The sequence below is a fragment of the Amblyomma americanum genome, chromosome 1 (assembly GCF_052857255.1).
Source record: "Amblyomma americanum isolate KBUSLIRL-KWMA chromosome 1, ASM5285725v1, whole genome shotgun sequence".
NCBI classification, from domain to species: domain Eukaryota; kingdom Metazoa; phylum Arthropoda; class Arachnida; order Ixodida; family Ixodidae; genus Amblyomma; species Amblyomma americanum.
The window spans coordinates 276364085-276385663 of record NC_135497.1 but is presented as its reverse complement, the minus strand read 5'-3'; the positions used below and the strand labels follow the sequence as shown (position 1 = coordinate 276385663).

The 21579-nt window shown below is 47.2% G+C and overlaps 1 protein-coding gene across 2 annotated transcripts in view; it reads right to left on the bottom strand.

The window, feature by feature from the left end:
* Positions 1 to 21579, bottom strand: part of LOC144097249 (uncharacterized) — a 46959-nt gene that overhangs the window by 20050 nt on the left and 5330 nt on the right. Inside the window, exons 2-3 of one of the 2 annotated variants that reach the window (XM_077629995.1) lie at positions 5157 to 5272; positions 3950 to 4371 (exon numbers count right to left, since the gene is read on the bottom strand). In XM_077629995.1, the coding sequence (XP_077486121.1) occupies positions 4219 to 4371; positions 5157 to 5272 (269 nt within the window). In that variant the 3' untranslated portion in view covers positions 3950 to 4218. Of the gene's footprint in view, positions 1 to 3949; positions 4372 to 5156; positions 5273 to 21579 lie in introns of those variants that run through there. The other variant, XM_077630001.1, reaches the window with a different exon arrangement.

The following is a 21579-nucleotide window of genomic DNA, read 5'->3' as shown; positions in this document are numbered from 1 at the left end:
CACTCGACTCACCGCCCCTGGCCGCATTCTTGACCCGAGCTGCTTCGGTTTTTCCTCCACCAGCTTATGCACCAGAGCCGCTCCCCACACCGGTGTGTCCACTATTGCCGCCACCGAATGAGCCCCCACTCACGGTTCGGCAAGTGCCACGCGAGGACGCACCAGTCTCTTGCCAACCTTCTCAACCAGCTGCCTCAAACTACACCCCGATCTCTCTCAAGTTTGCTTCACCGGCCCCTATGGACGGCCATCCACCTGTGATCTCCCGTCCCACGGCGCCTCCTGCCCAGCCCTGCTTCCCAGCTGTGGCGCCTACCCTTCGGCCATCACCAGCAGCACCCTCTCTCGATCCAGGCCCGGACTTTCTTCTAGTCCCACGTTCGCCTGCTCCCTCAAGCCCGACCACAGTGAGCACAACTGTCATTCCTGTCGCAAGGCCCGCATGCACGCCATCCGAGGACCTTGTCGCATCTCACGCGCCACCCGCACCACCTGCCCCACATCCCTGTCTACCTGGCACCTTCACCAGTGCCTGTGCCTCCGCGACAAGCGAGACAGCCCTACCGTATGCTTGCGATTCCGACAACTACACCCCGGACTTGCTTCTTGTGCCCCCAGCCACCCGTTCCACTACCACAGTGTGCTCGGTTTTGCATCAAGCTGCCCCTCCCCGTCGACCACTTCGACCACTTCCCTACACGGCAGCCCGAAGACCACGCAGCAGACCTCCAGCCCAGTATTGTGTTCCGTCTTTTCCCCGTCGCCAGCGGCTGAGGCATCCCCTCCTCTTCTACGGCAGGTGTTTACGCACGCCATCCCTTTGTCTACACCCGCTGGGCCAGCGCAAAGCCCTTATCGGCCGTAACTCCCGCCGTGGGTGCATTTTCTGCAAAGATATTTTCCGGCCCGCTTCGACCCAACGCCTAGCTCGCCTCCCATTCCTCGATGACTTTTCCCGCCTTGTGCTTCCGTCATCCTCATCTTTTGGCTCCCCTCGCCCTTTGCGAGGCAGCCAGGCTCGACCGCCAGAGCTCTTTTCTTCCGCCCGACAGCCTTCCCCAGCTCTGACCCGGCCTTCACGAAGCTGTGTCCTGGACTTGAGAACCTGTACAAACTTTTACATACTGTTTTTTTCTCTTTTATCGCGCATCGCGCTAGGGGGGGAGCATCTGTAGCGCCGCTGGCATCGCCAGCGCCGCTGATGAAGAAGATCTGCCTTGCGCATCAGAGAACGCTCTCATTCAATCAGCCCGGCCAGCCACCCACGTCAACAACCCGCTCCGCTGGCTCACCCAGCCACGGCTACCGGGACGTCCAATAAATGTGGTTCACCCTCCACAAAGACTTCGCCCAGGGCAGACCTAGAAGACACAGTGACTAACTGCCAGCCTACAAGGCTTCTCCCCCGAGCGCACAAAGCCAGCACGCCTCCACGCGTCCGCGCAGACCCCCTGCACGCTACCAGGCAACTTTCTAAGGGGGAAGGAAGTGTTGTGTCCCCTGTGCTGTGTCCCCTTTTTCGTTCTGTTCTGTGTCACCAGTGTTCATTTTTAATGGCCACTTGCCCCTCTTCGCGCGCCATCGCAAGATGCCCCCCACGGCGGGCCCCCGCGTCCTCTCGTTCTGGGAAGCCACTCCCTCGTGTGGATGCCGCGTTGTCCCCTCTGTCCTTCGGGCGGCAGTTCGGCTTAGGACTCGGTCGACGCTGGTCGCACCCTCTTTAGTAGTAAATAAACAGTGTGAAATTATCGTGTGTCTTTTGCTGCATTTACAACAACTACCGGACACGACAGGGTTATAAGCACAAAATGAAAAATTAGGAGCCAAAGATGGGTCAAAAGGATGTAAGGTGCATTTGACAGTAGCTCGTCATTTGAACAGGTCATCAACCTCCGCATGCACTACTGTACTAAGGTTTAAAACCTACTGCTTTAACACCAAATGCTAGAAATTCATAGAAAAAGATTGCCTGCCCAACTATACTTTCTAAAAGACAAGACAAATGTTACCATAGCAATCAAAATGTTGCCCCCTTTGATTTTGCACAATTCTGGACTTGTAATTACATAACAGAGTAAGCCAAGGAAAAGAGAAGAACAATTGGAGGAGACACTTAAGCTCAGCCTTAAGGGTACTATGCGATAGTGTAGTGGGCTAATTCCCATATATGCACAAGGTCATTCTCTACTTTTTGTTCATAGATCCCTGCTAGTCCTCATACTCCTCCTGGCACACTGAAGAAGCGGTTAAGCAATGCGCCACTGCCCTGCGACGGCAGGTGCTCCCAGTGGTGGGCCTTGTGAGGTCCAGGATGCTCTCCCCGAGCGACCAATCATAAATTTAACTACCACCTACCATGGCAGCAGGGACCCCAGAACAGGGGGTAAGGGAAACAGTCGCCCCACCCAACATTTTTCCAGAGGGGGCACTCCCCCCCAGTCTCCAACTGCTTGCACTTGGATCAGATTTCTGACAACTGAAACACTTCAGTTCTAGGATTCCTAATGCAAATCACAATGGGGCTGAGCTACTTGGCTTCGTAGCCAGTTGTAAAGCATTTCGTATATGAGTAACCTAAACCAGTCGTGTCCCAACAGAAGTCGACTGTGTGACCCGTGTGTGTGATCATGATTAGCAGAATTTAAACAAACTATGCACAAACTTATGCAATTGATAACTCCTAGTGCGTAAAGCTTCCCATTCAATTCGTTTTATATTGCCATGAATCTTTGCACCGTTTGTTAGTTCGCACTCAAAACTACTGCGGCTTTATCATTTGGTTTTGTAATGCGAGATGCGACCAGACTTATCTCCATTGATCGTGGCCAGGTGCAAATGCTTCCACATTTTTCCAGATTGTAGTAGTAAGTTGCTTTTGGTTCTTTACCTCGAAGGTTCCTTGCCAGCTTTAAATTGAGTGTGGCTAAGAACTGCAGGCATTCAGTTCGATGACCGCCGAGCACGCTTGAGGCTATCGCCGCCGTCGAGTCATTCAGTTCTTAGTGGGCGCGAGTCAGCCCTTTAAACAGTTTCTTTTGGAAGCCTTTTCGTTGTCTTCTTGATTGCTGGAGTGTCGTTACCACAACGTGGCAGTTTGCATCAACCTTTGAACATTGGAAAATAAAAAAATAAAAATAGAAAATTTATTATTAAATGACCATTAAATAAATAACAAAATAAGCTTGAAGTCTTGCCCCTCCACTCAAAAAAAAGTTCCGGAGTCCCTGATTGGAAGGCTACAACTGACCATGCTGCTGGTTCCGGGGCACTATCGACGGGTGCGAGATAAAGCGCGAACCTTGGCGTGAACGCTTGCCACATCACCAGCAGTCACTCGTGTAGTGAGGCAAAGCCTGCCACCTGTCATCCGAGTGGGCACAGCTTGGCGCTCAGCAGTTCGATTTATCCGTTTTACGATCGACCACGTTCGATATATAAAGTTAGAATTGCATGTGTGTCAAAAATATTTTGGAACAGTTCAATATAGCCAATAATTATTCAATTCCTCGGAAAAGAGTTACTTTCCAAGAAGTGCTCCCTGCATATTGCAACGTGTAATTGCTGGACTGCTGAATGTGTAGCAGCAAGCACACAGTGAGCAGCTGTATGAGCTTGGCACAAGCATCTGCAACAGTTCAGGGCCCACATACATTGATTACGCTCAGTAAATTATTTAAAAAATACAGATGACTCAATGAAAGCTTCTGTTCTGTGCCAAATGGCCCAGAAATATCTTTAATGTACCAATAGTCAGTCTCACAGAAAGTGAGCAACTGAACGTATAAAAGGACTCCAGTTCAACCAAGAAATGGTATTCACTCTATTTCAAGCAGAAATTCTTTTAGTTTTTGCATATGCATGCAACAAAACTGCCCCAAGGAAATCAACGAGATCCCAGATTACTTAATTTGGAAAGTTAGATCTATTCGATCTTTAAAAAAACTTCAAATGTAAAGTGTCAACGAGCAGAAAAAGCTAACTTTCTGCAATTAAAATTATGAGGACTCAACCTTTCACAACACCAGGAACTTGAAAAATTACTTCATGATAAATAGCTGGCACACATAAATAGCACCAGATTTTTAAATACGACAGCATTTATTAACTCATTCCAACAAAAATGAGGTAGTGTTCAAGAATATGTGTGTGCCAAGAGAGTATGGCTGAAACAATTGCTACCACCCCACCTACTCTCCCAAGCACTCACTCTTAAGAGACCTAGTTTTGTATCGCACTCCTCCAACAGGCAGAAAGGAGTTGGAGTGCACTTGCAAGGTGATACAAAAGGCTTCTCAGGAATGTGCAGTGTAGCCCACTGCAGGTATTCAACACAAGATGGCCAGTGAAATGGATAATCAGTGGCAACTTGACCTGAAACACAAACAGAATGCTGCTCACGTTTGCTTCATATTCCCTTATTATATTTGAATACAAAGCATGGGCAGCAGAACAGTGCCATTTTTTTAACAAGCAGTAGTGCAATTCTGCCGTCATGTCTTTATTTTGATGTAATGTTAAGTCCTGCGATGAGCCCATAGATCATGTCACGTTTCATATTAATCTGCAATTTAGTGCACAGAGAGTGTGCCTAGTTTTTTACGAAACAGAATTGCTCCAAATTCACCCTCACACCATTTTGGTAAGGCATTCTTTTAAGGCACTCTCAAAATTTGTTGCACAAACACCACATGACCTGCACAAGCAATGAGTTTATGAGTTGAGAGTTAGCGCTCGCGTTGTCTGTCCCATCCTTCGTGGTGTTTTCAAGAAGCACATGATAAATTAAAATATGTACACATTGGTTTTTCACTTTACAAGAGCTGATTTAGGAGAAAAGTTACCATTTTCAATAATCTTTGTGAGTTCAATTCAGGAATACAAGAGCTAAAAACAAGACTCGAAACATAAAATAAAAAAACTCGGTATGATGCCATCTACCCAAACACAGATTCCTTGCCATATAATCCAAATGCATCCTATGCTCTAGAGTGTATTTTGGCTTAGCATATGAGACATGTCTATGCACTCAGTTCCCAAAATTCACCCTAATTTATTAAATTGCTATATGACAACACAACACTTTTGATGACGCGTCTCACTGTTAAAAAGTAGGCGTATTTTTTACATACTACTCAAATAGCTTTGCAAGTTCTCACCTCAGACTGATGAGAGATGTTCCTGCTAACACAGCCCGTCACCACAACAGGCTGCTCCAGCAATGGCTGAATGATGCTTGGTCCCATCTCACATGTATCATTCCACCAAGTCGTCTCTGTGTGAGAAGAAAAGGAAAAATATAAAGGACTGGTACTCTCCTGACACCCATGCTTGCTCAAGGCTGAAAAACACTTGAAATACGCAAATGTGCACACAGTATAGTGCCCTATAGTGCAGGTTCGATCCCAGCCGCGGCAGTCGAATTTCGATGGAGGTGAAATTCTAGAGGCCCGTGTACTGTGCAGTGTCAGTGCACGTTAAGAAACCCCAGATGGTCGAAATTTCTGGAGCCCTTCACTACGGCGTCCCTCATAGCCTGAGTCGCTTTGGGACTTTAAACCCACATATATATTGTTACGGCCTTTGCTCAAGGTCGGTACGCCAGGCGTACAAGTCAGTCCCCAATATCGTCCAACTTATCTAACTTCCACCTCGTACTCACTTCGACTGCTTCATCTTCGCTCGTCCGTGACAATATATATATACAGACCAGTGTTGGCGGTAACGCGTTACAAGTAACGGCGTTACCGGTAACGCGTTACTTTTTTTGGTAACTTAGTAACGTACTCGTTACCATTTGGGAACTGTAACGGGTGACATACTTACATTAACATTTTTCGGTAACATGACGTGTCACGTTACTAGTTACTTTTTCTTCCAATTGTCCCCAACTCCGCCCCTTTTCTTAGAAAAAAAATGCGCTGAGCACAAAGTGATGTTGCAAATAAACAAAATGTACAGGTGCTCTCGACGACCCTTGTTGAAGCTCGCGCATACCAGAAAACACCTGCCCTTGACGATGCACCCAACTAAAAAAACATACAATAGCCATAAAGCACGAAGCACGTGCACGAACACGCATCCACGCACTTGCCTTCACCTGCCTCCCCTACCGAAACCACTCACACACACACACAACTCTTTAAAGAGTGGAAGCATGCCGAACATTTTGAAACATCACATTTTTCAGAATTACTGTAAACTTGTTGAGTGTTAAGCGATGTTTTATTTGTGAAGTTATAACTGGGGATGAAGTGTCAATTTGTGCTTAATGCCGCATTCATAAAATGGCTTCACAATGTGCCACAGAGATAGAAGCCATCACATGTAACTCTACAGGCAACTTTAGGCCACTGTTGGTCAAATGTTTAGGGGAAACCCCCAAGGTGGAGTAGATTTGTAATAAGGGAGTAATTACTAATTGGCATCCAACCAAGCGCAGCCAAACGGCTTTCCTTTGTAGCCGTTTGGCTGAGCTTGGGTGGGTTCCAATTAGTAATTACTCTGTTATTGCAAACTTTAGGCCACTATAACATTTCTTAGCTCCTGCACATTTGTGTAAAGTTTTCTCTTTAAATCAGGATTTCGAGTAAAATCGTTGTTCGGGCTAGAAGTTTTAGGTGAAATATGAGGTTTATGAAATTCTTATCGGGAGTTCTTAAGGCGAAGACGCCCTGATTAAAATTTATGGCTATGAAGTAACGGGAAAGTAACGTGCGGTACTTTTTTTCGGTAACGATGACGGTAACGCATTACCTTTTTTTGTAGCTAACGTAGGGCAGTAACGATTTCCTTTTTCTTAGTGTAACGAGTAACTTATTTAGTTACTTTTTTTCCGTAACGCCTACAACACTGATACAGACTTAAGGGCAATCCTGTAATTTTTTTTTGTCCGCAAAGGCTCCCACCGTAGCCCTTGGGCCATGGGCCCTGGAGTGGCTGAAGCCAGCCTACCTTGTCAACGATTCTGTATCTCCTCGCGTTCTTGCTCAATTCTCCGCAATGACCCCAACACCTCGCTCAGTTCACTGGCACCAGCATTACTCTCACTCCTTGCACAGCTCCTCGCTAAGGGGGCGAGCCCTGTAGCAGCGCTACCTCTTCACAACGGATGGCGCTTGGGAGATGAAGATATACGAGCCACATGGCAGAGAAGCTCGGGCGCTGGGTCGGCTCATGGAGATTAGAATAAAACCTGTTCTAGAGTTCACAAGATGGCTGGGTACGAGTCCTGTCTCCACCTGCGCTCTACAAGGTTTTGTACTGGAGCTTTAGAAGCAAAAATAATAGCACTTCCACAGTTTCATGGTAGCAGAGCGAAGAGAAGCGAAAGTCTTAAAGGGCAAAGTTTCTTTTAACATCTTGAGTTGACAGTCACATCACATTCCCGTTACAAAAAATGTAAGGCGAGTGGCAGCTACAATCGCAAGGTGGCGACCGGTTTAAATGGGAGCATGTGAAAACTGCGCCTTGTGGAAATTATCACCTGGTGCTCGTAGCTTGCACTCTATTGCCAACAAGTTTTCAGTTATTTTTTGCAAATTTGCATGTTCTGCTGAGTCCTTGCTTTTATTGGCTTATGCTTCTCAGTTCTTTTTCATGTGTGCTAAAGGGCTGCTCTCGAATTCGAGAGCACAGCAGTATTTACTTTCTATGGTATGCCCTTGTAATTAAGACAGTTTTCCGCAGCTTGTGGTTGCAAGTGACGCATAGATCGTGAGTTCGGTTCACACTGGCCACTGGTGCTGCCTCCAAGCGCTCCCTGGCAGTTGCCTTATTCAGTGGGAGGGACAGTGACAAAAGGTTTTGGGGCAACTCTTGGAGCAGAAAAAGCAATGTTTTGTAGCAACTCTGGAGCAGACAGTGGTGCTACCGACAAACTCTGATTTGGAGAAATTTTCGGAGCCCCCAAAAATGCACTTTGGAGGAATTTGAAGTAGTTATAGAGTTCTCTTGGAGCACTCTGGAGCAGCAGAATCAGCATTTAATAGCAATTTGGAGTAGCTGTGCTCCATTTATAGAAGTGACTTGCCCCTAAGATGCCTGCTTTGAAACAGGTAATTATAATGTGAAAAAAAAAACTGAATTTTGGCTAACATTTAGCTGCTTCAAGAGAGTCTGTTGTCTGGGTACTTTGAAAAAATCATGTTCAAAACACTTTGGATACATTTTTACATCGCAAATGCTTCTGACAGTTGAAATTTTCAGGCTTGCACGTTTACTTGCAGTGCATGTGTTCTCATTAAAGCAATGCTCTCAGCCAGCTTTCCCAATGTGTCAGAGGCAGCAGAGCACGTACCAACACAGAGAGCAGGGGCATATTTAAGCTCATTCGTTGTTATGATAGATGTCAGGATACAGACCCAATACAGAAACAAACCAGCTGTTATGCTCCCAGGTGTTGTGTGTTCCTGGCTGCTACATCCTTGCGTGCCGGTCCCACAGTATAGCATCCATGGCTTTCCACGCAAACTCGACTCTTACATCGCATTCGTGGGAGCGTTCCTGCATGACAGGTCGCGCCTGCCCCGCAACGAGTGTCAGAAGTCATTTTAAATTCTGACACAGCCTGGCCTGGCTTGACTACAAAAGTATCAACTGCAGCGAGCACTACGGAGGGTGCACGCGCCTCAAGACACGTTTAGCGTGCCCGCACGGCACGGCAGTGCACCGGTCATAGCGGGACCCTATAATGCTTATCAAAGCTTGACCACACCCCACGTACTGTGCTCAGCGGCTTCCATACGCGCTCCTACAAGCTGACGGACCAAGCGTTTCCAGGCAGTGTGAATTATGTTGCGGCTGTTGATGAAGTTCCATCGCCGCAGTAAGGCAAGCGGACGCAACCTCAAGGGCGAAAACGAAACTATGCCTCGAGTGACGCCGCGCACGCAGCGCTGTACGAGATGTTATTGTGCAGGCTGTCTCCGGGGCTTTAATTCTGCAGTCCGCTTTTTCTTTGTCCCCTGTGGCTTAAAAGACAGAGTTTCTGGCTTCTAATAGATGAGAAGTGGATAGGATTAAAACGGCTGCACCGAGAACTGCGCAGGATCGTACGCACCCCGCTGCATTGCCCGCTCCCCTCCCCTGCTCCTTTCCCGCCACTGCTTCCTTTAATCGGCAGCTACTTCGACGGATGATGAGTCACCACCTTCAGCGTACGCAGAACAACCGCAAGTGCTGATCACGAGTGCCATAAAGACTTGCAGGCTCTAGAAAAGTATGTTGTGCTTGAAGAAAATGGAGAAAAAAGAAAGCGGCAGACAATGGCACACGAATTTTCACGCGCTGAGATTGAAATAAACTTCCGCTCAGTTCCCTCCCGCCACAATTCACTTTTCAATGTGTTTGGCTATTGTTTTTCCCGGCTGGTGCACTTCTTTTTCTTTTTTTTCTCCCACTGTCCCTTGAAAAACGTGCGTATGTGACAGGAGGTTATACCCTGTCAAGGTTACAGCTGGCTGGAATTCGGCTTGTAATACAGGGGATGCAACTCGTCAGAGGGATGCTACTTGTCCGTTACTGAGCCTCAAAATTTCGAAATCCCAATCTATTCAAAATCCCAGTTCATTCGAAAATTTTTTGAGCTCCCAAAATTTGAATGTCAATTCCACCGGCTAATTCGAGCAGTTAGCGAATTCGGTCGTGGCCTCCAAGCATCCCTATGTGGCCGAACGCCACGCAGATTCAGCGCCGCTGCATGCACATCTCAAAACAACTCGAATAATATACTTTCGGCGGTCCCAAAATTTACATCGTGAAAGTTACACTGCAGAAGTTGTGAAGCAGCGCGGCAGTGTGCACAAAACGACACAGTACACCACTTTAGCACAGCAAATTATTCACCGAACTCTTCGATGCTCCAGGAGGCGTCACGCGGATGGCGGCGAGCAGCCACGAGGCTTGCCGATCGTTCCGTTTATATGTACGAACGTGCCACGTAGACGTTACCGACTTAAATTCTGGCGCGGTAAAATTTCTCGCTTACCGTTTGCTTGCTTTTAATTAGTAAAAATCAACAGGCCGCTAAATGTGGAAAATTCTAGCATTCAGATGGGCTTCAGTTCTTTTCCCTGAGGACGTTTTTGTGGCAACGGCTGCGCTGCGACAGGTCGCGCCAGGCCTGGCATTATCATCATTGTCCAAAACATTGATTTTGGTGCAGAATGGATAGAATGGCGCAATTGGCTGAGTAGTGGAAGCACTTAGCAGAAAAAATGCGTGTTTAAATGTGCGTTTACAATTTCTATTGCTAAAACGAACTCATATGTGTCTCGAAATATCGATGTGGTCGAAAGTTGTTCTAGCCCTGTTACTGCTTATCTTGAAAGGTTTTCATGATGATATTCGGATGTATGGAAGTCTGGCCAGTGGAAATTCGTGAAAACTATCATCGGCCAGCGGTTGGCGCGGTCCGCAGGTCACACCATACCTCGAGCGAACTTCTGCCCTCGCGAAGCCAAGCAGAGCGCCGGCTGCCGCGCCAAACGCGCGCCGTTCTCAACAGGCCGTATGTAGACCGCCTAGCCCTCGTTAATTTCTCCTCACTGCAAGCCGCGCGATGGGCCAAAATCGCCAAACTCATGTCGCCAACCGCAAGCATGAAAACGAAACTACGTCGCGAGATGCAGCACGAAGGTCGCGCTGCATGAGACGCGGTTGCGCGTGTTGGCTCAGAGGTATCTGTTTGTCATCCACTTCTTTCTTGCCCCCTGCGGCTTAATATCCAATTTTTAGGTTTTAATAGGCGAAAAGTGTGTACGATGAAGGCTGTCTCCACAAACAGAGCATACTAGCCCATGCATGCCGCAGCTTTGCCCGTTCGACCAAACAGTGCTAAACTCCGAAGAGCCACTTACATGTGCGCCGTGTCGTTTGGTAGCAACCGAAAATGATAGTATGCACCGACGCTCGTTCGCCTGCCTTCGCCGACGCGTTCATTGCCACTGAATCGAGGCCCGATGTCAGGGCGCGCCATTTGGTATGGACCTCCTGCATGTTTGTAAACAAACAAGGTGGCGCTGCAGTCGCTAGCGAGCTCGTGGTAGGCAAAAGGTCGGGGAGTGGCGTCGCGGATAGGTGTTGAGCGCGGGTTTTCAAGGCTTGTAGGCCCGTTTCCAGTTTCTGCGAATCATAGCAATGGTCGATGCTTCCAACTTAGTAATTTGTCGAAGTACACGAGCTCGCGTTGGTCACGTGCGGCCTATAAAGAGAAATAGTTTGCCACTGTGTATTGTATATATGGTTAGTAGTAAATATGTAGAAAGCGTTCCTGCCGTTTATTTATGCGCTAGGCATTGAATAAAACAAGTTTTGACACTGCACTAGCCGGAATGATTTTACTTCGGGACAGTAGTGAGGGGAAGTGCTGGCGTTGTTTCGTCGGAGCAGACATGCGCTCATCGTCTGCTGACATACGTGGCTGCGTTCCAATAGTCCCAAGTAGACGGCTACTTAGACGTCTAGCCGGACAACCGCCATCTTGGGACGCGTTCCATTTCTCGGCGAAGCAGTCTCATAAGACTGCTTCGCCGAAGTCCACATCGATGCAGGCTAACTTGCTGTCTAAAGATGGCGGAGCTGATGTACGCGGATGAGCGAGTCGTGCTCTTGCGGGCGTCGGACTGTTAAAAATGTGAGTCATTCCATTATGTTATTTGGTACGCAAACTTGTGGCTAATTAATCTTCGTGGACGTGCGATTCCTAGCAGTGAATCACGCAGGAGAAAATCGTGCACTTGAGAGCTTTGCTACAGCAGCGGACGCTGTAGGTCTGTTTACGTGATCCGGCATCGTCCTAATACCTTAATTTAGAGAATACTCGTCGCTGTCGTTGGTTTCCTCGACGGGCGTTAAGACGGCTGGCGTGACGGTTAACAAATGTGTTCTTCTCTTGCTGTGTTAGTGGCATCAACTCTTTCGCGTGCATTATTTTTTATCTCTACACTCTCAGAACAAATACACCGGCATGTTGCGAATTGATTTTAGTCTTTGTAGGATTAAAGATCGCTGCTGTATTTAGGTCTCTCGCTGTCTCCGAGTGCCCCGTACGGCAGACAGCAGGTTTAATGTCACGTATGTGTTTTCCTGTTGCAGTGTATATAGCCGTATCGCATTTCGCGCATATTGATTACAGTCTTTCGTATTCTTTTTTATGTTTACAGGGCCGTTTGGACGAGCACGTTCGAGGAGCATGTACAGTTTAGCATCAATAATAAAAGAATAATCGCATATCTCTTTAGCGTCGTCTTTGGAGAGCGGCCCCGTCTGCTACAAGTAGACTAACCGATAGGCACATCCACCAGTCCGGTTTACGCGCAAAGTCATTGCAGAAGAAATGTGTAAACTTGTTGAAAACACGTTTTTAATTATCGTTATTGTTCAGTTTGTGAAAAATAGTAGTACAACTGTTCATAAGCTTTAGTTGCATTATTATGCCGCGAGGCGGCGTGAGCAGTAGACAAGTTCCAATACATGGACATGTAGACTGCTTCCTAGACGTCACACTAGACGTCTTGTTCAACGTTTTTAGATCTCTTTCAGTTTGAAAGCTCCGGCGCGCGGAGTGTCGCCTTTCTCTTTCCTGCCGCGCGGTGGCGCTCGCCACACTGTTTGCCCCTCCCTATCGTCGCCGCCGCTGCCGCCGCCTTGTCAAAGTAGCGGATTGGTGCGCTCATTTGGAGGCGACGAGTCACATCCGACAGTCGTGAATTTCACACAAATATTCCGACTGCTTACTCTGTACACACCTATAAAGACCGGTCTGCGTGGAAGTGTGGAGGGTGCACCGAGTGCTGTGCTTGTAGGTATTCAAGACACACTGAAGAAATCGAGAGAATCACACCGCTGTAAGCAAGCACACCTGCATGACCTGATTGAATCCAGAATTCTTGAGTTAACCTCTGAACCTAATGACTTGCCCCAGCACAGTGGCAGTGACCACATTTACTCCAAGGGAGAAGTAGATGAAAGCATATAATACTACTTTTCGGGCTATGTGGTGCATAAATTCAGCAAGAGTACAACATGCCCTTCCTGCATAGAGGATATCAGCTCCCCAGTGCCAGTTGTTAGCAGTGACTCGTACCTCACCGTGTACAGGAGCTTCGAGCAAGGCTGCCTAAAGCATCCTACAAAAAAGATGTTAGAGTTTACAAATATTGTAAACAGAGCAGTTTCAACTTCATTGAAAGAAGGCCCACTTTTCGCAGATATGTTTTGGGAGGTGTTAGACGAGTTGGAATTGAGAAACCTTGCGCGGCTTGGATGCGCAGAGCATATGGCCTCTTTTACATGCCAGGTGCTGAATTTTGTCATAGTTACACGCATGCACTTCTACGCGAGAGTTGTGAATCGCCGGCTGGAAAGCAGAGAAAAAGTCACCATTGCAAATAAAAAAGCTCGTCTTCTGTAGGCATTCCTTCCGTGTTTCGTAACAGGTGTGTCTGCATTCAGTGTTTGTGTGCATTTAAATAAATGCTCTAAGTGAACGTGAAAAACCCTGCTCTCTGTGCTGTGCTCCTTACGTCGGTAACAGAGCGCGGAATTTCGTGACTGTTCTAAAAACAGAACGGAACATGGATATTTTAAATCTTCCATTATGGTTCGTGAACTATTCACAAGAACTATTGATAGCGTTACGCCAACAGGCACTAAACTATCCAGGATAAACATCGTAAATACGATGCGATAGATAAAGCGCGAAGCAAGTAAACGATCGCAGTTTTTCGCGATCTTGCTTCAGCCTGCTCTTTATGTCACCCTTACTGCTCAGGCCAAACAGTTCTTTAACCATGAGACTGAAGTTTCTACGTGACAATTAAAAGACGGCCAACAAATTTGAATTCTGCGCGTTCGTTCGCGACGTTATAGCGGATGAGATCCGGCGGAGAAGGCTGCCGCAACCGCTGCCGAGCGCGAGCTCTCCGGGCCGACAGTGACAGCAGCGCCGCATGGTGAGTGGAAACGGAAGGGGGCCGCTTTCTCGTGCGCGGCTCGGTGGGAGCTTGCAAACTGAAAGAGATCTAAAAACGTTGGTCTTGTTAGACGTCTAGAGTATTGGAACGCAGCCCGTGTCGCTAAGGTGGGTGTCGCGTTGCGCGAAAAGTGGGGACAGCGTCGTGTCCCCGATCTCCTGTCTCGCTTAGCGCTGTTTTTAGCCGCATGACCACGCACCAGCCAGTCCGACTTGTCCTCTTGTTAAGCTGGTAGATTTGGTGAAAATTTTTGATTTCTAGAATTATTTTCTTTCCTAGCCCTGAAGTCTAGTTTCGTGACGAAAAATTATAGCAAAATATTGAGTACAAATTTATAAATTACGCTTTTTAGAAGTGTGGTCGTCAAAAATTGTGAGGTAATTTCTTTGATTTCAGTGCCGCATTTCTTTGACCAAAGCGAAAGCGAAGATGCCATAAACGAGGGAATAAACTTTAAGGTTCGTTTTCTGACCTCTCACATTTTCTGCGACTGGATCACTCACCTTCGTAATTCGCATGAAAATCAAATGATTCCATTTGTCGCAAACTATTCCTGAGACGTTGAGGAGCGTAATAAATCTCTCGGTTTTTTTTCCCTACAGGTGCAGTATTGTGTTAGTTATTTTTTGTAAGAAACGTTTTCATGTAACTATGCATGCATAAGTACTGATCATATAGAAAAAGAACTAATCGCGTCATCATACAGAACAGGGCTTTATGTACATGCTGGCATAAAAAAACTGCGCACTATCTACTCAATTATTTGAGAGCTTGGGGGGACTTGACGACGGTGTTAATTATAATTGCCCAGAACTGCACCAGGTATAGCTATAAATAAAAGGAATGACTGAAACTAGCGTAGGAATTTCATATTTGCACCAAGTTTAGTTACATATCACATGCATGAATAACGAAAACACTTTTCATGCCGCGTCCCCTCTCAATCTCGCCACGTGTCTGTTAGTAGCACGCCTGCGGCTGCTTCTTTCCAAACAAGCTTCGCGATCATGTATTACCTCTTGAAACATGACACATGCATGATACAATGAAAAAGCATATGGCGTTTAGCACACTTAAGGTACGCGACCGCGCAAGATTGACACAACTTACCAGACTTCTTTCTACTCAAATGAAATAATTATGTCGTCATATCAAGAAACAGTTTCAAGTAAATATTGAATGCCATAAAACGCGCCATTAAAACATGGTGTGCTATTAACAAAAAAAAACGCATTCCTTGGGGGCGAGTGAACCTGTCGGCGCACCGTGCACTCCGGCTCAAGGTGATAAGTATGTGTGCAGCTACATATGTCTTTTTTTCCTTGAGCAATTATCAGCCTATACTATCCTGAAGTTCAGGTGAATGAACGCAGTAACTTGCATGCTATTAAGTGCATTGAGTGGGAGTGCCTATCGACTCCCAGACATCGCGTTTTACTACCGTGGCCCAATGCCTGTTAGCCAGTTTCCGAATGCGGCATTTATGCGCGAGAAACCTATCGAGGCTAATTTAATATTTTTTTATGCTACTACGCGGATCCAGCAGTGACGCAGCTGGTCAATATATGCTGCTTCTGCAGTGCACAGGCTTGAAGCAGCCGCCGGTAGCTGCGGCAGCTGCGGTAGGCACGGGAAAGCGGAACCTGTTTTGCCTACCATGCGAAAGTCGCTGCTAACATCAGCGCCACCGCATCTTCGTGACGTCGCGGGGTGAAGGAGGTCCTCCGACCCTTGAGCGCGCAGCGGCCGCTCTCTCTCTCTCTCTCTCTCTCTCTCTCTCTCTCTCTCTCTCTTGGTAGCCGTCGACGCGTTGGTTTTATGCAATAACTATCACGCGTGCACTTTTCCCGCGTACTTGCAGTTGATTCTAGTAGGAAAGAGCAGGTTAAGTGATCTGACAAGCGCGTCGATGCAACACCCTCTCAATGCTAAGGCCTCTCCACCGGCCGCGTGACGTCACGCCAAGGGACCGTGCAGGCCCCGCGCTCCGCGATTTCAGCGCGCCGCGCCCGTCTGCACTATTCGGGTACTGCCGTACGTAGCTGCCTTATAAGTGATTCCTTCATTTTCATTTTTGTCGTTGCTGCAGAAAAGAAATTCGCTAGTTTGTGCGCGCCTTAGGCTATCATTTTATCTGCTTTATATATTTTTTTTATTGCAGAACACCTTATTGTCAAGAAAGTTCGAGCTGCTAATACAGTTTTTTATAATAAACAATTTAGCATACGGCCGCCAATTTCGCATTATTGGTCATTATAATAAAAAATTGATTAGTTAATTTCAATTAATCATCTAATTATTAGGTTCTATCACGTACATGATGTCTGCCGTGCGGTAAAATCCATCCGCACAGACCGCACATGCGTATATCTAGTTGTTAAAGTAGAAGTTCGTGAACATTGAAAAAAAAAACACCGTCTACTGCGCATTGTGTTAGTTTTATTCTGTATTGTGTTTTGCTTAAAGCTTTCACACACAGCAATAATGACACTCACAATAATGTTGCGCTGTTGAGTATTTGTACAGCTAATCTGACCCTTACAATAAAAAACGACGAGACACCAGCAATGAAGTGTGCGCAAAGCATTTTTATTGCTTGGGAATAAAACTTACTTCTTCTTAAGCGTTGCTGCTTTCCGGGCTGCGGCCTTCTGCTGCGCATTGTCTTGTATGGCATCATTTCTTAGTTTGCAAAAGTTGTTTAGAACAACGTTGGTTGCAACGCGTACTACCAAGCGCAGGAGAGTTTGTGCAGTGTGGCCATTTTCACATGTCTCAATGTCGTGTTCGTCCAGGAGGGAAATCGTCTGTGAAATCACGACACCACGTTGATTTCTACAGGAGAGAAAATCTTCCGCGGTTGCTCCAAAAGACAACTTCTCTGCAACTAGTTTAGTCATCAGTACCATGTGAACTGTGCATGGCTGGGGAAACTTCAGCCCTCCTCTCGACAGGTTAGCTATCATGGCAGTATTTTCCGCTTCGATCTCTCGATTTTCAATCACCAATGTGCTGAAGCAAGCAGAACATGAAAGCTTCTTTAAAGCAGCATGAGCAGCGTATCCTGCAATGTAGACAATAGCATCCATGTCAGAGTGGGCGTGTGTAATATCGTCGTCGCTGACAGCCACAGAAAAGTTGCATGGGACAAGATCCTCACTTACGTCTTCAAACTCTGTTTCCTCGCGTGGAAATGTCAAAAGTTTTTGAAGACGAAGCTTCTTCTCACATTCGTAGAGCTGACGCACGGAAATGTGGTACTGTGATCCTGCCAGCTGGCGGTAACGGCCGAACCGGTCTTCTAGCGCATCCGTCTGAAATTTGCCCAGCAGTACGTACTTGAAGTGAAGTTCTTCTAAGCAGTAGCGCGAGAGTTCTACCAGAGAATAGCATGTCAGTCGCAAAGCACTGTGAGTCTCTTTCGTCAGCGAGCCACTGGTGATGTTTATTCTTGCCCAAGCGTCCAACCAGTCCACAACGCCGCTCAGGAAAGCTAACTGTGTGTCATCAACAGACCTTACAGGGTCTTGCATGCTGTCCCTTAGCCTCTGGCCTTTGCAAGGGGTCTTAACATTGACTATTTGCCACCATGTGAGGATAACGTCAATGAAAAGAGCAGTCGACTCAGCTTGAGGAATCTTGAACGCGGAACCATGTGTCCTGAGGGCATTTGAAACAAACTGATTAATGACGTCGAGAGCGAGCTTTACATTTTGCCGCTCCATTGAGGTTGGATTCACGGCTTTTGCGTTCAGTCTGTAAGCAGCCTTCACAAGCGACGTCTTCTCTGAAGAATAAAGCTGCCGCACAGCTGCGAAAGAAGCAGCTTTCATACGAGGAGGCCCTTCGGGCATTGCTCCACTCAAGTCCATTTCAGGGAAATAGAGGCATGTTCCAGGGTTTTTCTGGTTAATCCAATTGTTCCTAATGCACTTCAAGAGATGCACAGGATCGACCACGTAGAAAAGAGGGCGAGCGTTATCGGCTGGATGGGGATAGACAATGCTCACCTGAGGACTTGTAGCAAATAACGACATCATCTTGCGGTTCAGAGCATTGTTGTCCGTTATCACAGCGATAATTTTGAGCCCCATTTTCTCAACATTAATGATTATGTTCTTAGCATGCTCGTGCAAAATTTCTGCGCTCAGTTTGCTCACAGGTAATATGTGAATGACGTCCTTGTTTGCAGAAAGGAGTGATTGTACCATGAACACATGGGCTGTTGTTGCTGGTTCCGTTGAATGAACCGACGATCCTACTATTGTGCCCCCTTTGTAGTCGAAGTATGGTTTTATGTGGATCTCATCGATCATCAGGGTCACTGTCTTCTCGTGGTCTTTCATTGATTTGACTCGTTCTCGGATGTAGGAGAGACAGTGCGGTTGATTTTGCTCCACAAGAGGGTCAGCTTTGTAATTTGAGCAAACACGGCGCAGTGTGGAAGGATGGGGCAGAATGATTCTTGATGCAGCTCTTGTGAAGTGATATGCGTGAGGAGAAATTGAATTCAAAATACTGGCGAATACCAGCAGCTCTGCGCTATACACATGCTGTTTCGCGAGGAGAAGCTCTATCTGCTCAACCAGAAATTTCAGCAAAGAAGACTGTTCTTTCGTCGTATCACTGTCCTCAATGAGGTCTGCAAGCAGTGAACCGACAAACTGCAATACTTTAGTATGTTTCGACTCTTTCGTCACCTCAGGTATATTATGCAAGCCTATCTCGAGTTCTTCTAGCAGCAAGGACAGGCTGGAGGTGTCGCATACTTGAGCTGGCAGAATCCTGCCTGAAGGAAGCGACAGAAGCTTCACTCCATTCAAGAAAACAGAAAGTGACAGATCAGGGAGAACTACCAAGGCGCATTTCACATTAGGTGAAGGATCATTCTCGATGAGAAGGAACCTAACGCACTGCTCATCGACAGAAACGGTCCAGAATTTCGTGTTGCAGATTCCAGGCAACTTAGATTTGAACTCCTCGTAAGATGAAACTTTGTTTCTTTTCTGTTCAAGCTCATTAGACTGAATGACTTCCTCATAGCCTCCTGCAAAGCAGCGTTTTCCCTTCTTGCTTTTTTCGTCTCTGGCGATTCACTCCGTCCAGGCGTTGAGGACAAGTATTTTGGGCAGTTTGGAAAAACAGAAGGCGCAGCATCAATCTTCAACTGTAGCCTGTCACGCTTCACCTCTATTATTTTCCCTGTCAGTTCATCTTGGTGTGACAACGTCGTAATGAAGTCGCCTGCGTGGAAGTGCAGTTCACACACCTGCACGAGAAAATGAAGCAAGGCCATTCGCCATGACTCTCCATTGCCTAAAACACTAAGTAAAAAGAGTCTGAATAGTGAACAGCTTTTACATATTTACACAGCTTTTACACAAGCCTTATGCACATCCACAGAACTAAATGCTTCCTGGACAATTCATACATAAGTGTAAGAAGTGATATCATTGCCTACAAAGACAGCATGCCTTTCCGGGAGCGACAGCTCACAACTAAGATAATTACCAGCGCCTATTAAGCAATATTTCAGAGTCTTACCCTCGAATGCTCTGTAGGTGTGAAATCCTTCCGTGGAATGGCTCGCAACCAGGCTTTTCTTCGTACTTCGTCTCTTGGGAAGCAATAAACACGTACTTTGGGACCATTCTGGTAGTTCCCGCGGCACCCGGGAACACAGCACCGGCCCATGTTTCACGAAGTTGCACTCGCTACACGGCAGGCAATCAGTTTCCCATTCGTGCGCTAGCACAGGTACGCACGCCACACAAGAAACGGCCACACGAAACAGACACAGCCGTGCGAGGAGCGAACGGAAATGCACCCAACGCCAGGCTGAAAGACTCAAGCAGCAGCTAGACGCTCACTGCAAGACTGCGTTCGTGTCTGTGCTTGCCCGGGCAAGCGCGAGCACATCGAGGGAGACAACCGAGCGGAGCGGAGCCGCGCTTGGTGAGCAGCCTGACCGGACACTTGGCGTGACGTAGCGCGTGTGGAAAGGAGGGCCTGGAGAGGCCTGAAGAAAGTATTTAGAGGGTGTTGGTCGATGCCGCAAGCGTCGTTTGGAAACGCCGTGATAAGTGAAAAGTCGAATATACCTAATAAAAAGATGCGTTGCGAATCGCATCGAATATCAGCGTTGCGAATATCGCATCGAAAACTTCGAACATTCACCCACTTACTCATACGAGAACGTGAAAGCCGAACAGACTAAGCAAAAAAAAAAAAGCGTTGGCCGCACTATGGCCTTCGGCGACACTTGGCGCAGACCATCGCGTTTATATCAAAATGGCGCAAGTGGCGCTGCAGGCCCACCCCGTCTCACTGCTCACTGCAGGATGCTGTTATAGCCCCAGGTGCACACACGAGCCCAACGAGCAATAAGTATGGCGATGCTGAGGTCATAAAGCTTTGTACAATTTAAACTATGGCTAAATTAATATCCTTCTCCAAAATAATGATGATTAAGACTTCATCTAAGCGTTACTTGGCTTCAAAGAACGCATTCCTAAACGAGCCCCTCATTACCTCTATCTCTGTCCGTTTGTCGGTTTTTACAACGCAGTTGTTACTGACTCGTTTGCGGGTTCAGCGGCGATCGAGGCGATGAAGGTGGCGTATAATAGATCACGTGACCGTAAAAAAAAGACGAAGCTTCTCGCACCTGACGCCGCACGATGCGCTCGTTTGTGGAGTAAAGACAGACGAAAGCGCTCGCGCACTTATGCGCCTCTCCACGTGCAGCCTTCCTCCTCTCTGCTGAAAATAGAGACATTTAGCACAGCGTGTACCGCCCCCGCTTATCGCAAGCCGACAATGCGCATGCGCAGATATCGCCCAAGCCATGTGCCGGCACCTCGTGCCTCTGCCCTTCCGCACTGGCATTGGCAGAGGCACTGGAACTGCCAGCATGCGGTGGTGGTAAACGCTATGCTAAAAGTCCCTAACAAAACATCACCGCCAGCACATCGCCATGAAAGCCGCTTGGGCAGAGGCGCAGTGCCCGCGCCGTCAAGGCTCCACCGTTCGAGGCGTGCGTGCGTGCGTGCGTGCGTGCGTGCGTGTGTGCGTGTGTGTGTGTGTGTGTGTGTGTGTGTGTGTGTGTGTGTGTGTGAGAGAGAGAGAGAGAGAGAGAGAGAGCAATCTACCAGCCCCATGCGTTAGAGCGAAAAACAGCACGGTGCACAACAGATTAACGCCATTTTTTTTTCGGACGCGTATTGTTTTAAGCTCCGTCGTAGTCATGCCAAAAGATTCCAGATGAGTAGTCATTTAGAAGTAATTTTCGGAACAGGAATATTATAAGCAGCTGCTTATTCTGTTTCCTAGGGAGTAAAAATTATGAGTGCTCTAAGAACGCGTCGGCACAATAACCGACAAGGTGTGACATATTTTGTGCTTTATCCGCCAAAGAAAAAGAGGGGAGTTAATTTGTTTTAAAAAATTTCGGCAACATAATAGATATTTGCTTTGCTACGCAGGAAGCAAGCAGCCATGCAGAGTGAAGTTTTCGGCATCTTGTGCACGTTGCGTCCCAGAGTACTTTTATGCCCATGGCACCAGTATGAATGGCGGACCCCAGTGTGCACACCACACTGGATTC